Raw genomic sequence first — 13,476 nt, forward strand, 5'->3', positions numbered from 1 at the left:
GTTATGTTGTTCATCTCAAATTTTGTCCTTCAAATGACTTGACCAGAAAAACCAATCATTCACATTAAAACAAATTTAAACCATCACTTTTGTAGCTGTTCTCAACTGCATGAATCCCTGATTTTCTAACCAGCCATCAATAGGGATGTAAACTCTTATCAACTGACCCCACTCCCATTCTATTTAAAGGTAGTTTCTCAAGTCATGAGATGTGCCCCTCACACCTGTACACACATCCCTTGATATTGCTCTAAACTTAAATGTCCCTTGAGTATTTGTTAATGGTAAATGTAATAAAGGTAGAAGAAACTAAACTGGAATATTTGGGGGACATAAAGACACTAGGTCCAACTAGAATCAAGGACACTACAATACCTACAGCAGCTACAGATGTCACAACCAGAAGTGGTAAGTTGTTTCAGGAATTGTTCACCTCAAAGATCTCTCTCAGAATGGCCATTTGAACCATTTTCTACTCTAAGTTACTTAACACTTATAGTCCAAATTTCATTCTTTGCTGTTGGTAAAGTTTTTGCCATCTCTTAACAGGTAAGATTAAATACCTGAGGGCACCTTTGCTGGCCCAGTTCCCTAGAAAAGAACGACAGAACAAAACCTGGCAGTACTTGATTTGAGACTAAAATTTTTACTTATGAACATAACAAGATACTCTGGAAAGAAAGTTGGTGTAAGTCTTTTGCCCCAAGAACACTGTTGCCCACTGGTCAAAAATTAACTTGAATCTTTTAATTTGTTCTCCAGGTTGAGTAACTGAACCAAGTTAAGGGAATTACAAACATCCTTCAAAATGCTTCATATAAAACTGATGCCTACAAGTTCAAACTAATCTTCATATATGAATAAACCTGTATTAATCTGTGCCTCAACTCTAAAAAAACCAATACAGTAGAAACAAATACCCAGGTGAGGAAATCAATACTGGAAGGTAATCATTCCATTAGGAGCAACACTGACTAGATACAAAAACCTGAAGCGAACAGTTTAGAGTATAACTGAAAGCTTGCAGTCCAAGTATAGTAAAGCTCAACAAATGCAGTTAAATGGGGACACCAGTTTCAACTTAAACCATTTTGTTCAGTATTTACTTTTTAAATAGCAAAGCATTTTTTTCCACAAAGATTCCCAGACAATGTAGGAGAGATTTAAGAATGTCCAGGTTTGAGACCTGGGCAAATCTTTTTGGTAAATTCCTTGGTTTTACACATTACCCTAAATAAGGAGTCTGGTACTTAGACTAATATACAGAATGTACAAGGACAACTTGCGGTCAACAGTGTCACTAAGATTTTTCCCAAAGAGGCAACAACTAAAAAGTCAAACTAATATTCTATCCTTAAGTTCCTATGACTTTAAAACATTTCAAAAATGAAGATTTCTTGTGGCCTTTTAAAGAGAATTTTATTTGAGTGGTTCTTACAAAGATTGTTGCAATATGAAAGTCATTTGTTTGATAGAAATATCAAGCTGTCTTGTCAAACACACTGAAGTAACCCAAAAATATATTTCAGAGCTCACAGAGCTTAAAAAGAGCAAAGATTATATATGCAACCAGACAAAACCTATTTCTGCATTTCCTATTTCTTACTCAGACTGCTTTGCTCACCAGACTGTCACTGAACATCTTGAGGAAATGCAGGGATCATTTTGTTTGGAATCTTAGACACACCAGAACACATAATATTTACAAAGAAACTTTTACAGATACATTAACTGAAACGATACCATCCAGAAATGTAATTTTGGAATCTCCTTTTCTTGCCAGTTGATCAGAATGCAAGATGAGATGTTAGTCAAACAGCCCTTTTAGCTGTCTTAAATTTCCATAAACTGTCTTCCAGAAAACTCTGCTAAACCATTAACCAAATATCAACATTAGTGAAATGTAACTGCTGCGTAAAAAGTTAGGCTTCTGAAACATTAAAAACATCATTACATCCCTGTCTGCCTTTTTACGTTAAGCACATTTGTTCCCCTAGAGCTATTCCTATATCCTTAATGTAATTTTCTACATGTACATTTAAAGGCAGAACAAGAGAACAGCTTTGTATACAGTGGGATTTGCTAGTTAGGGAGAATGAGCACACTGCATTCCTGTTAACATTTTTATTTTTTCAGTGTAACAGGAATTGTATACAAATGACAGTAGACCCTTGCCTCTTTATTTTTATCTAAATAAAAGATAACTCAAGATGAATTCTCAAGAAAAAAAAAGCTATGTACATCAAGGACTGTATTTTCCTTCATCGTCTACTTGGAACCAGTAGTTGTGTTGCTGTCATAGAGTCAGGAAAGAGGTTGTGATAAGTTGGAAGAGGTACATATGCTGCTGTTATCATTTTACCTGTTGAAAGAAACAGATACAATGGTTTAGTATCTCAGATTAATCACTCAGATAAGACCCTTAATAACAATTACTCAGAAAAAAGGTTGAACTCACCAGCAAACCACCTGCCATGCAATGCATTGACAGCAGCAATAGCTGCAGCAATTGATGGGCACTTCACATACACATTGCCCTAAAATACAACAAAAAAGGTTAAGGGTGTTGTGATACACCACATGGATTCCAACAGATTAATTCAAGATGCCTGAACAAAAATTAACTGCTCTATAAACACAACTGTTTCACAAGCTACTATATATACCTAGAATTTTGTTGAGTTTTATCCACCCAAAAACTAACCTTGTTACTATGTTTTATAATTTGAATGCTGCTGAAGAATGAAATCATGGTACCAGAGTATTCATGGCACCAGCAACATTGCTACATGATGATCTGATACAATTTAACTGTTTTCGAAGTGTCTTTATTATGGAGGGGGTGTTATTTAGTCAGTATGGTAAAGCTTCCTTCAGCAAAAAACAAAAACACCCTCTAAGGAAATACAGTGATCATAAAATACCCCCAAGCACGTGTGAAAATCAAGACAAAAGAGAAGTCAGTCTATTAAGATTAAAATACCTGAGCTGAATTTTTGTCAACATAAATATGAATAACTCCTCCATGTTTATTACATTCTTCAATCACATCATCTTTAATCTCCGTATCCCATCCAACTTCTTCTTCTCTGTAGTAAGAAAAGTATTAAGTCTATTAGAAACTACTCAGACGCAGAAAATGTTACATATATATTCTTTTATTTTAAACGGAGGTACTGGGGATTGAACCCAGGACTTCATGCATGTGAAAATGCATTCATTCTACCACTAAGCCATACCCACTTCCCTTATATATTCTAATTTGTATTTAAAAATCTTAAATGTGTTCTTTTAATTTAAAGAAAATCATTGCTGTTTAACATTTACAAAGCAGTGATTTACTGGCATCTACAAAGGACACTTATACCAAGCTTATCACCATTTCATTGGCCTGAGAAAAGTATAATGGTGACACAAACAGATACAAACTTCACAGAAAACTACTAGCTATATAAGTTGAAAGCAAAATCTGCATAGCTTTAATTCAATTCCAACCTTACAAACACAAAGGAAGTAATTATATACATAAAATGACTACACAAAAGGATCAATACTATCAAACATGTTGAAACAATCTAAACGTTAACTCAGACAATTTAAACATTAAAGCTTTCACAACATACCCTCTTGAACTTGATGGAAGTAAATTACTTCTTTAGAGTTTTTTTCTTTTAATGGGGGGAGGTAATTAAGTTTGTTTTTTGTTTGTTTATATAATGGAGATACCAGGAATTGAACCAGGGACCTCATACATGCTAGGCATGCGCTCTACCACAGAGCTATCCCCCCGCCCCGAAGTAAATTACTTACGTTTGAGGGTTAAACATGTTAGACAGCTGGAAACACTGTGTTGCAAGAGGTTGAACAGAGGCAGCTGCAGCTAATGCTGAAGCTAAAAAAAATGAGAGAGAGAGAATCAGTTTCATGGAAAGCGCACAGGAATATCCCTGATAAATAAAACAAGGCCAAGTATAACCACTTGACCCAAAGTGCGACACTAGGGTCGTCAGTCCCTTCACTAACTTACCATATTTACAATGCTATCAAATATCAACGTATGTAACAATGCCCCATTTAAGTTGCCAGAAAACTGAGGCCACACAATATTTGAAATAGGTGATCTTGAACTTCAAGTGGGCACTTTATTTTTAGAAGGGAAATCCTTAAATGTAATTCTTTCCATTACACAAATATCAATACAAATCAATTCAGAAAACTAAAGATTGATTTTGTAAGACTGCTAGAGTTATAATCTGAGAAGCAGGGATGACGAAAATACATTCTTTAAAATTGCAACTAAATCTATATCCTGTTGCATTTCTTAGGTTTCTGCCCATTAATAGTTACATATTTTCTTTTCATTTTTAAATAGAGGTACTGTGGATCGAACCCAAGACCTCGGGCATGCTAAGCCTATGCTCTACCACTGAGTTATTTTATTTCCCTCCCCCCTCATATTTCCTTTTAAATATATAGACATTATAAAAGGATGTAGTTTTAAAAATAATATACATAAAATAATTCAAGCATTCAAGACATTCTAGGACTGTAAAAACCTATTACAAAATCAAATACTGTTGAAATGAGTGGGTTTGTTTTAGCAGGACTAAACACTACGAAGAGCAACATGTATATACCAGTAACAGTCATTGTTAAAAATTTTTTAAAAACTACTGGACACTGATATTTAGGAGGAAACTTAAACCTATATTGGTTTTAAGTTTGAAGTGAGGCCATTTTTTAAGATAGTTGCTCCATTGCTTTAATGTGATTTAGAAAACATTACCAGTCGATGTTTCTTACAAAACTCACCGTAATCATAATATTTGACCAAATTTCATTCCAATATATAATAATAACCAAAGCTAAGGATAAAACAATGCATTAGAAATTATGGTAATTAAAATGGATGATCACCTGAGAAGTATCAGAAATATTCTACTGAATAAAAATTAGGGCTGCGCATGAAATACATCATAAAAAACTGATCGTTTCTCATAGATTAAGTGCTTTTTGCTTCTTTAACTTTACTTCAATAAGTAAGTATCTTTCATGAAACTTTGTAATAAAAATGCTAAAATAACTAACTAACATGCCAAACTCTACTGGAGAAAAAGATGCAACTGTGCTTGTATGACAATTAAGGTAAAATGAAGCCTACTGTGTATCTTATCATAAACAAATGAAAGTATGCTTGGGAAAAAATTTCAGAGGTCATTATATGGTATGAATACTGAAATATATTAGAAAATGTATGATGGAAATGTTCCAACTCAACGTAGATGAATGCAGAACACAATTAATTCAGAACAGAAATAGAACTACTAGGAAAATCCACCACTTTTATTTTTAAAAATCTGTTAGGAAAAAAAGGATTGAGCACAATTGTCTTATATGCTGGAAAAATTAAAATATACATTTAATTCCAATCAAAGAACAAGGACAGACCTTTATAATGCAAAATCGTTTTCCTAACCAATATTAACTATATCCTATAAGATACTAAATTTGCTCCATTAAATAACAGCAATTTTATTAAAAACTAGCATATTTTATCAATTATTTCAATCTGAAATCTGCATGCAATTTAGTTCTGGATAATCTTCTCATTACTTGGTACTGCTTATACAAATCACTGGAGTTAGAACCAGTTTTTCCTAACCTTGTATTAATTTTACAGACTCCATATTCTGAAAGATTTGTCTACTAAAATGACAAATTTCATTTTCTGACATCTATATAAAACAATCAGAACACAAAGATAACAAATAAAGCTGAAAATAACTGTAGGCAAGCTAAAGCAAAAAAAAAAAAAAGCATGGATATTTATCATCTTTATCCATGTAATTCTTAGTACTGATTTGGATTAGGCCTTCTAAATATGAATTACCAGATAGCTTACTGTTAGTGACACTGTATGTCATTCTGACAAAATTGGGCCCAAAATACAAACTACAACAATAATCATATAATAAATGTATACAAATATGTCTTGCTATATTCACATCCACTTCAAAAACAAATAAAAAACTTAACTCACCTTCAGTCTGTTGGGAAAGTCTTGTTTGCAAATCTATAACAAAAGAGAATTCTACAGCTCAGTGCAGGAACAATGAAGAGCCTCAACTAACAGGGTAAATGTCAGGAAAGCATTAATAAAAGAGGACTATAGTAGCAGGGTTATAAAAATGAACTTATAGTAAAACCTGGCAGCCAAACCTCCTTCCCCATTCCTCATTGACAAGGCTTTGGGGCCTTTTTCTTTCCTCCTATCCTAAGAAACTAATGCCTCTCTCTTCCTATTCCTAGTACTCTTCCACATCTCAAATTCATTCCACTATACTACTCTTTACTTGGGAATAATGGGAAATGGGGAAAGGGAAGCACACCGGTCAGAAAATGCATGAAAACCCTGATCTTGAGAATTCAATTCCAAGTACTTGGGATATTCAACTATGTATTTTTCTACTAGTATCAGTAAGCATTTTAAACTTCAGAAGTTTATAATAAAACAGTAAATACTGGAACAGCATACATCCAATACCTATAAACACTTTCAATAATCTACCAACTAAGTAGCAAGAATATTACCAGTGAGAAAGACACCATTCTAACCATATGTATATATTATTTTTAAAATTCTTTTAAATTTTAAGTTGTCAAGTCCAGCCCAGAAAGGCGGCAGTTTTATTAGGTCTAGTTTCCTGGTCTATTCTGGAAATTTAAAGAGGCAGGAAGTAAATTTAATGAGATTTACTATAATTTATGAAGTATAAAAAATTTTAAGCACCTAATCTGTACTAAAACAGAATGGTGATTTCTACCAATATATTTTCACTTCTCATTAACATTTTGTATTAGAAAGCAAATAGAGAGCTGCCAGCAAGTGAAAACACCAAGTCTGAATATAAAGAAAATGTCATAGTATTGGTGAAGTTATCTTGACGTATACAACATAGAAACTGTTTAGACTCAGTAACCTAATTTTAAAGAAGTAACATGTGATTCAATTGCAGTACTCTACTATGATTTCGGTTTCTTTCCAAGTACAGAAAAATCATAAAACATGGGCAAAAATGAAAAGGGACCTGCAGCCCAAGTTATATGGGGATTTAAGAATACCTGGGTCCTAGGTGCTCAAAATTGGCATCTCAGGGAGCTGAAGAAATGTAACTGATGTATACTGAAGGAACTTGAAGATAACCATAGGAACACTGTCAATAAACTTTAAATTATAACAGTGTCTTTTTTTTTCCTAAAATGGGAAAAAAATGTATACACATCAGAAATCCATGCTATACGAAGTGTATATAAATCCCTAGCAAAATTTAAAAAAGGACTCTTCAAGTCATTTGTGACAAGTTAGGAAACAAAGCATGGATTTCATAAAGGTAAGAACTAACTTATCTTAGAAAGACCTGTTAAACTTCCAGAATAAGGACGTGGATATAGTGATGAGCCACTCTTGGTTTTAAAAAACAACTTTAAAGGACTTGGGGGACAACAGTCAGTGGTTTATTGAATCTCAACAAGGAATGTATAAGGTTTTAATGAAGACTCAATGGAAAAAAATACCCAGTTATATAAATATTTACCTAAAAATTAAGTTTTGATTAATTTGGTAGTAATTGCGATTAATAACTCAGTAGTAATTACAATTTTAAGAAAACAGAAACAAACTGTTAAAACCCTCTATCAATAAACACTAAAAAAGGGAAATATAACAAAATACGTAAATAAATGGCTATTTTAAGAATAATCCCTATGGACATTTAGAATTTTCAGCCTTAATACTATGAACTACAGTGAGTGTGCCTAGGGAAATGTGGCCATTCTTTATTCATCATAGAATAATGGCTGAGGGAAATAACAATGTCTGACACTGAAAATCTTCAATTAGGTGAAGATACTATTTACGAATCAATCAACATATTTGATACGGCATCCAGGACATAACATAGAATTGTTTAGAAAGGAAATCATAGATCTTTTAAAAAAATTTTACTTGACCCCGTGCATCCTAAGCACTCGCTCTATCAACTGAGCTATACCCCTACCTCCAAAATCATTTCTTTGCATTAAATCCCTGAAGGCAGGGAACAAATCTTGTGCAATAGCTGCTAATGAAATACCTAGAATACAGTAAACAATCAAGCATTTCTCTAAATTAATGAAAGAATGACCTGAACAATGGGAAGCAATACAGGGATAAAGTTTTCAGATAAAATAGTAACTTTCAAACCAGACTAGGATGTATTTCTGGAAGTGTTGGGTTTCCTTTAGTATCTTCAATTACAGCAAGTAGCATTCTATGAATACTTGTTCACTGTAAAGAAATTAAATGTCTAATACTTGTTTAAAAAGTCAAAATAAAGAAAACAATTCAGGGAAATGGAGTCACCAAATGACTCATAAATACAGAAATGCACTAATAGTTATAATGTGTCTTCTCATAGGGATACACTAGATGGTTTTATCAGTAATTTTAAAGAACTACCTGTAAGATTTCAATCATATAGTTTGACAGGAAGCACAAGACCCTAAAGGCAGATATTCTAAAATACTTAAACTCTCAGATATCCACTGAAAGAAGGAAGCCACCCACTAAAGGAGGAAAGAGCCCACTACCTCTGAATAGTAAAGAATAATATAAAAGCAGAAATCATCTTCTCCTTTAATTAATAGCTTTTCAATTTAAAAGGAAATCATGAAGCAAACTCATGGAATTTTTTGTATAGGCAGTTGCAGTACTAATGATCTTATACATTTTACATATTGACAGTCTCACTTTATAGATAAGAACAAAGGACTAATTTATAATAGAAAATTGCCATACTTTCTCGGCTAACTCCTGTCCTCAACATCTCAAAATTTAATGGTATTCTAGTTCATACATTTGGATTATCAAAGTTTATAAAAGCAAATTTCAGGTTACTGAGCCACTAAAGAAAACAATAAGTTTCATTAACTGAACCCATTGTTACATAACTGTATTAAATTGTCAATTCTCTCCTTCTACTGCCCTCTCCAGGAACTTCATTCCCTAACTCAAAATCTCAAAAGACCTCTCAACAACTGGGGGTTAGGGACACGGACCATCTGGGCAGTTGAAAATTCTCAGGTAACTTAATAGTCGGCCCTCCACATCATTGGTCATTTCCCATTCACGGATTGAGCCAACCATAGATCACATAGTGCCGTAGTTATTTACTATTGAAAAAATCCGCCTATAAGTGAATCCTTGCTGTTCAAACCCATGCTGTTCAAGGGTCAACTATATAGTATATACTAGTTAGGAAAGTAGTTTTTTCTGTACTCTTTAATACTGTAATTATTTTAAGTAAAGCTTTATTTAAAGGCATCTTGTAGGTTTCTAAATTCAAAACATTAAAAACACCACATTTTTCCTTTGAAACAATATGAACTTCTGAGTCTTCAAAAAATGATTTATCTAAAAAGATTTTACTTATAGTAATTTCAACTAAAAGTTGGTATGCAGGGTTCAAAACTACCCTGACAATTTATTATGATCAGTGGGTAATTCTGTCCTATATCTTTACTCCTCTTACCTGAACTCTTGAAATTTAGACTAAAAGTACTTGATGAATTGAATTCTCAGTAAGTCCTTTTAAATGCAAAAATTTGGCAAATTTTCGAATTAGGTGAGAAAAACAATGATTTCAAATAGAAAAGATTCAATTCCTACCTGCCACAGCACCAAATGCCAAAGAGCCACTCATTTGCAAAGCTTGCTGTGCTGCCGGTGGGATCTGCAAACCTGTACCTGTAAAAGAATAGGTCTTAAAAAAAAGTCCCTGCTTTGTTAAGAGCAGGAAAATTCTAGTTTTCTGGGTACTTAATATCAAAGTCACCTCCAAAGTTAAACAAATTACAGTGCTCTGTCGGTAGCTGTGAGGGTGAGATTGTTTCCAGGACCCACTCCCTGATATAAAAATCCACAAATGCTTAAGGCCCTTATGTAAAATGGTGTGGTGTAGTCTGCCCTCTGTATTCACAGATGCAGAACCTGCAGATAACGAGGGCCAATATAGTACAAGCAGGACATTGTATAAGCACTGTAATGAAATTTATTCTCAAGTATGATGATATAATTATTATGGAAAAAGAATCCTGTAACATGTGCTGTGGTACTCAAACAGCACTACCATAAAAGATTCCATTAAAACGTTAAAGCAAGGAATTTCACCTACAAAACCACATATGCTACCCAAGAAAAATAAAGTTAACCCTAAAATAAGGAAAAATAATTTTTTATTATTAGTCTGCATGGTTACCTATCTCACTGACATACTCAGAACAATTCACAACACTAGGAAAAACATACCCTCTGCGAGTCTTGCCATTAATTGGAGACGACCAGTTGTTCCCAAGTCAATTCCAGTCCTTTCTAGTTCATCACTGTCCAAAAATGAGCTAGCGCTGGAAGCATCAGTACGTTCAGTAACATGACCAACCTTCATTGGCCTTCCTGCTAGCTCAAATCCATTTAGCTGTTCCAAAGCTTTCTTGGCACATTCTGAATCAGAAAACTATATAATTGAGAGGGGGATAAAAAAGCCCAGTGTATTAGGTTACTTATATACATAAGGTAAAGAAATACTTACTTATAAATCTAGTATACTCAATAATTACATCTGGAAAGATTATAAAGTAGAAATTCCAAGCTATAAGTAATATAACCTCAATCAGACCACAAAAGCTCATGCATATTAGATTTATTGATATGGTGTAAATGGCAAGGTTTCATCAACTAATGACACTTGTCTTTGGGAATATAGAATCTTAGCAACAAAATGTGAAAAGTAATTTTTCAAACTTCAAAATCCTTTTTAATATGTTGGGATGAAGTAAAATGGTGATTAAGAGTGAACTACTCAGAAAAATTAAAAGTTCATTCAGATTTTTAATATAAAATCTGATTTTTAATACAAAATCCTGGGTCAAGTTTTATTGCCATTGAAACAGATACTATTCTTTGTTTCAGGATGCAGACAAAATGAAACTTTAATTCACACAATCTGGTTTTAATTTAATGGAAGAAAGGGCTATACTGTCACTAATTTCACAGCTTCATGTTTAATTGTTTAAAAATAATTCTGCTTCCATTAACTGAGATAGGAACAAACAGTAGTTACAAAATGTAACATTCACAAACACACAGGACCATGTAAATTTACATAATCTAGCTTTGCATACATAGTAAACAGTAAATCATAGTTAACAGTTTACACTTAGTTTGTGTTAAAAATTGAAGTAAAATGCTTTGCAAAATATGCCTTCATTGTTTACTTAACATTTAGTAGTGTTCTACTGAAAATATGCCCACTGTGCAAATAATTCAAACACTAAGCCTGTTATATATAACACTAAATATTTTAGATAATAAGAATGAAATATTCATAATATAAATCCCCTGACCATGTTAATGTTATTAGAAACAAAATAATATGTTGGTGTTTCATAAATAACTTTTCTTCTTTCACCAATCCACACTGAGGTAGATAAAATTTCACTGACCAATGAAACAGGTTCTCATCACTACAGAATAGGTTTACACTTTATTTAAATTTGGATATAATACACAATTGTTATTTCTTTTTGTTTGGGGTTTTTGGGGGGGAGGGGTAAAATAGGTTTATTTATTAAATTTTATAATACAGGTAACTAGGGATTTAACCCAGGACCTCCTGTATGCTAAGCACACACACTCTACCACTGAGGTATACCCTCACCTAACAAGTTTTACTTCTTCATAAAAACTGGGACATTTTTTAAAAAACCTTTTGTCTATAATAGCAGCATTCGTGACAACCATCTGCATTTTAAACTGCAAATGTTTTGTGTTTTTTTGTTTCAGTTTTAGGACAGGGAGGTCATTAGGTTTATCTACTTACTTTAATGGTGGTCTTGGGGATTGAACCCAGGACCTTGGGCATGCTAAGTGAAAATGTGTTTACAGCATTTTCCAAGGTTAGAAGATAATTTGAAAAACTGCTATCATGTAACTAGATTGCATCATGAAATAATACATAGAAGTTTATTTTTAAATGGGCACCTCCATTCACAATTATTCAAGCTGCCACCTTATACTCTATTCAGGGACTGGACTTCAAGGACAGCCACAAACACTTATAATAAAGCAATTCTGGTCACTGCTGTGCGTTATGTCCATATAAAACACTTTTAAGTAAAATATAATTACAAGAGACCTTCATGCAACTGACAGGAATGTGTCACAAGAGGTAAACTGAAGAATTCATAAAGGAGTGATTGACTTTAGTTATATGAAGAGCTGACTAAACAGACTGATCATATACAGGACAGTAAACTGCTTAATGTTTCACATTTGGTGGACACTTACAGCTACAAAGAATTGGCTACTAACAGTAAACTGATTTAAATCACTTGAAAGTATTAACCATACCCCCTACCCCACTATCAATACCTAATGAAATTTTACACTACACTACTTGGGTCAAAAACTGTTACATCATGTTATTCATGCTAACTGCTTACCGTAATAAATCCATATCCCTTGGATCGACCTGTTTCACTATCCATCATGAGCTGGATACTTTCAATCTAAACATGAAAATCACATCATTTAAGTAAAAAAAGGGCAAAGTACTTTATTCCTTGAAACATGACTAAAAAAATGTCTCCTCCTAAAAAATAATTAAAAGGCTATCACAATCCCTCATACCCAAAATATCTTCTACAGGCCTAGAAACTTCCTAAACAAGTTATACACTGGGAAATATTAGACAATCTTAAGTCTTTTGCACCAAAAACCACTAAAAATCTGAAATCCCTTGTAAAATACAATCAGCTAGAAATGAAATCAACATAAGTGTTTCCTTCTCATTATGCTAAAGAAAAAAAAAAACCCACCAAAAAAAAACCCCAGCAAATGTTAATTCTCAATTATGCCAGACATGATAAATTGCCTAAAATGATGGAGTAACTAAAAATAACACAGGATGTGCTTGATGGCTGCACAACCCTGTGAATATGATACAAAGCAATGATTGTTCACCATAAATGAGTGAATTTTATGAATTACATCATAGCACTCCAATAAAGCAGGCCACACATAAAAAGCATGAAAAATTAAAATACAGCACCCATACGTTGTACTTCTTCCTATTCTGGTTATTTCAAAATTGTATTCATTTTGTAATGACTGACCAACTCATACAATTATGGTTTTGCACCATTAGTATGCATTTATGCCCAATAAAGCACCCACAAAAATCAGCACCAAAACTGTTATCAATACTGACAACTGAAAACAGTTTAACAAATGGTCAATTCGGGGTGGAGGATAGTGAGAAAAAAGGGCAATAAAGATTAAGCAGTGGATGACGTACAGCAAGAACAAAGATTTTTATTCATGGTCACACAATGAATCTTTTAAACCAGAGCACAACCTAGTAGTAACATTTATTCTATTCT

At 33.3% G+C, this 13,476-nt stretch overlaps 1 protein-coding gene across 7 annotated transcripts in view; it reads right to left on the reverse strand.

Moving 5' to 3' along the window:
- Window positions 1–1,402: 1,402 nt before the first annotated feature.
- The window catches only part of RBM39 (RNA binding motif protein 39), a 28,057-nt gene continuing 15,983 nt past the window's right edge, over window positions 1,403–13,476 (reverse strand). For 5 of the 7 annotated variants that reach the window (XM_006202586.4, XM_006202583.4, XM_072944135.1 and 2 more), the window contains 8 exons: window positions 12,538–12,603; window positions 10,346–10,550; window positions 9,707–9,784; window positions 6,041–6,091; window positions 3,811–3,892; window positions 2,984–3,089; window positions 2,459–2,537; window positions 1,403–2,362 (listed from right to left, as the gene is read on the reverse strand). In XM_006202586.4, the coding sequence (XP_006202648.1) occupies window positions 2,262–2,362; window positions 2,459–2,537; window positions 2,984–3,089; window positions 3,811–3,892; window positions 6,041–6,091; window positions 9,707–9,784; window positions 10,346–10,550; window positions 12,538–12,603 (768 nt within the window). In that variant the 3' untranslated portion in view covers window positions 1,403–2,261. The remainder of the gene's footprint in view (window positions 2,363–2,458; window positions 2,538–2,983; window positions 3,090–3,810; window positions 3,893–6,040; window positions 6,092–9,706; window positions 9,785–10,345; window positions 10,551–12,537; window positions 12,604–13,476) is intronic. The other 2 variants (XM_006202588.4, XM_006202585.4) reach the window with 1 other exon arrangement.

This window comes from Vicugna pacos, chromosome 19, assembly GCF_048564905.1.
Source record: "Vicugna pacos chromosome 19, VicPac4, whole genome shotgun sequence".
In the NCBI taxonomy this organism is placed as follows: Eukaryota; Metazoa; Chordata; class Mammalia; order Artiodactyla; family Camelidae; genus Vicugna; species Vicugna pacos.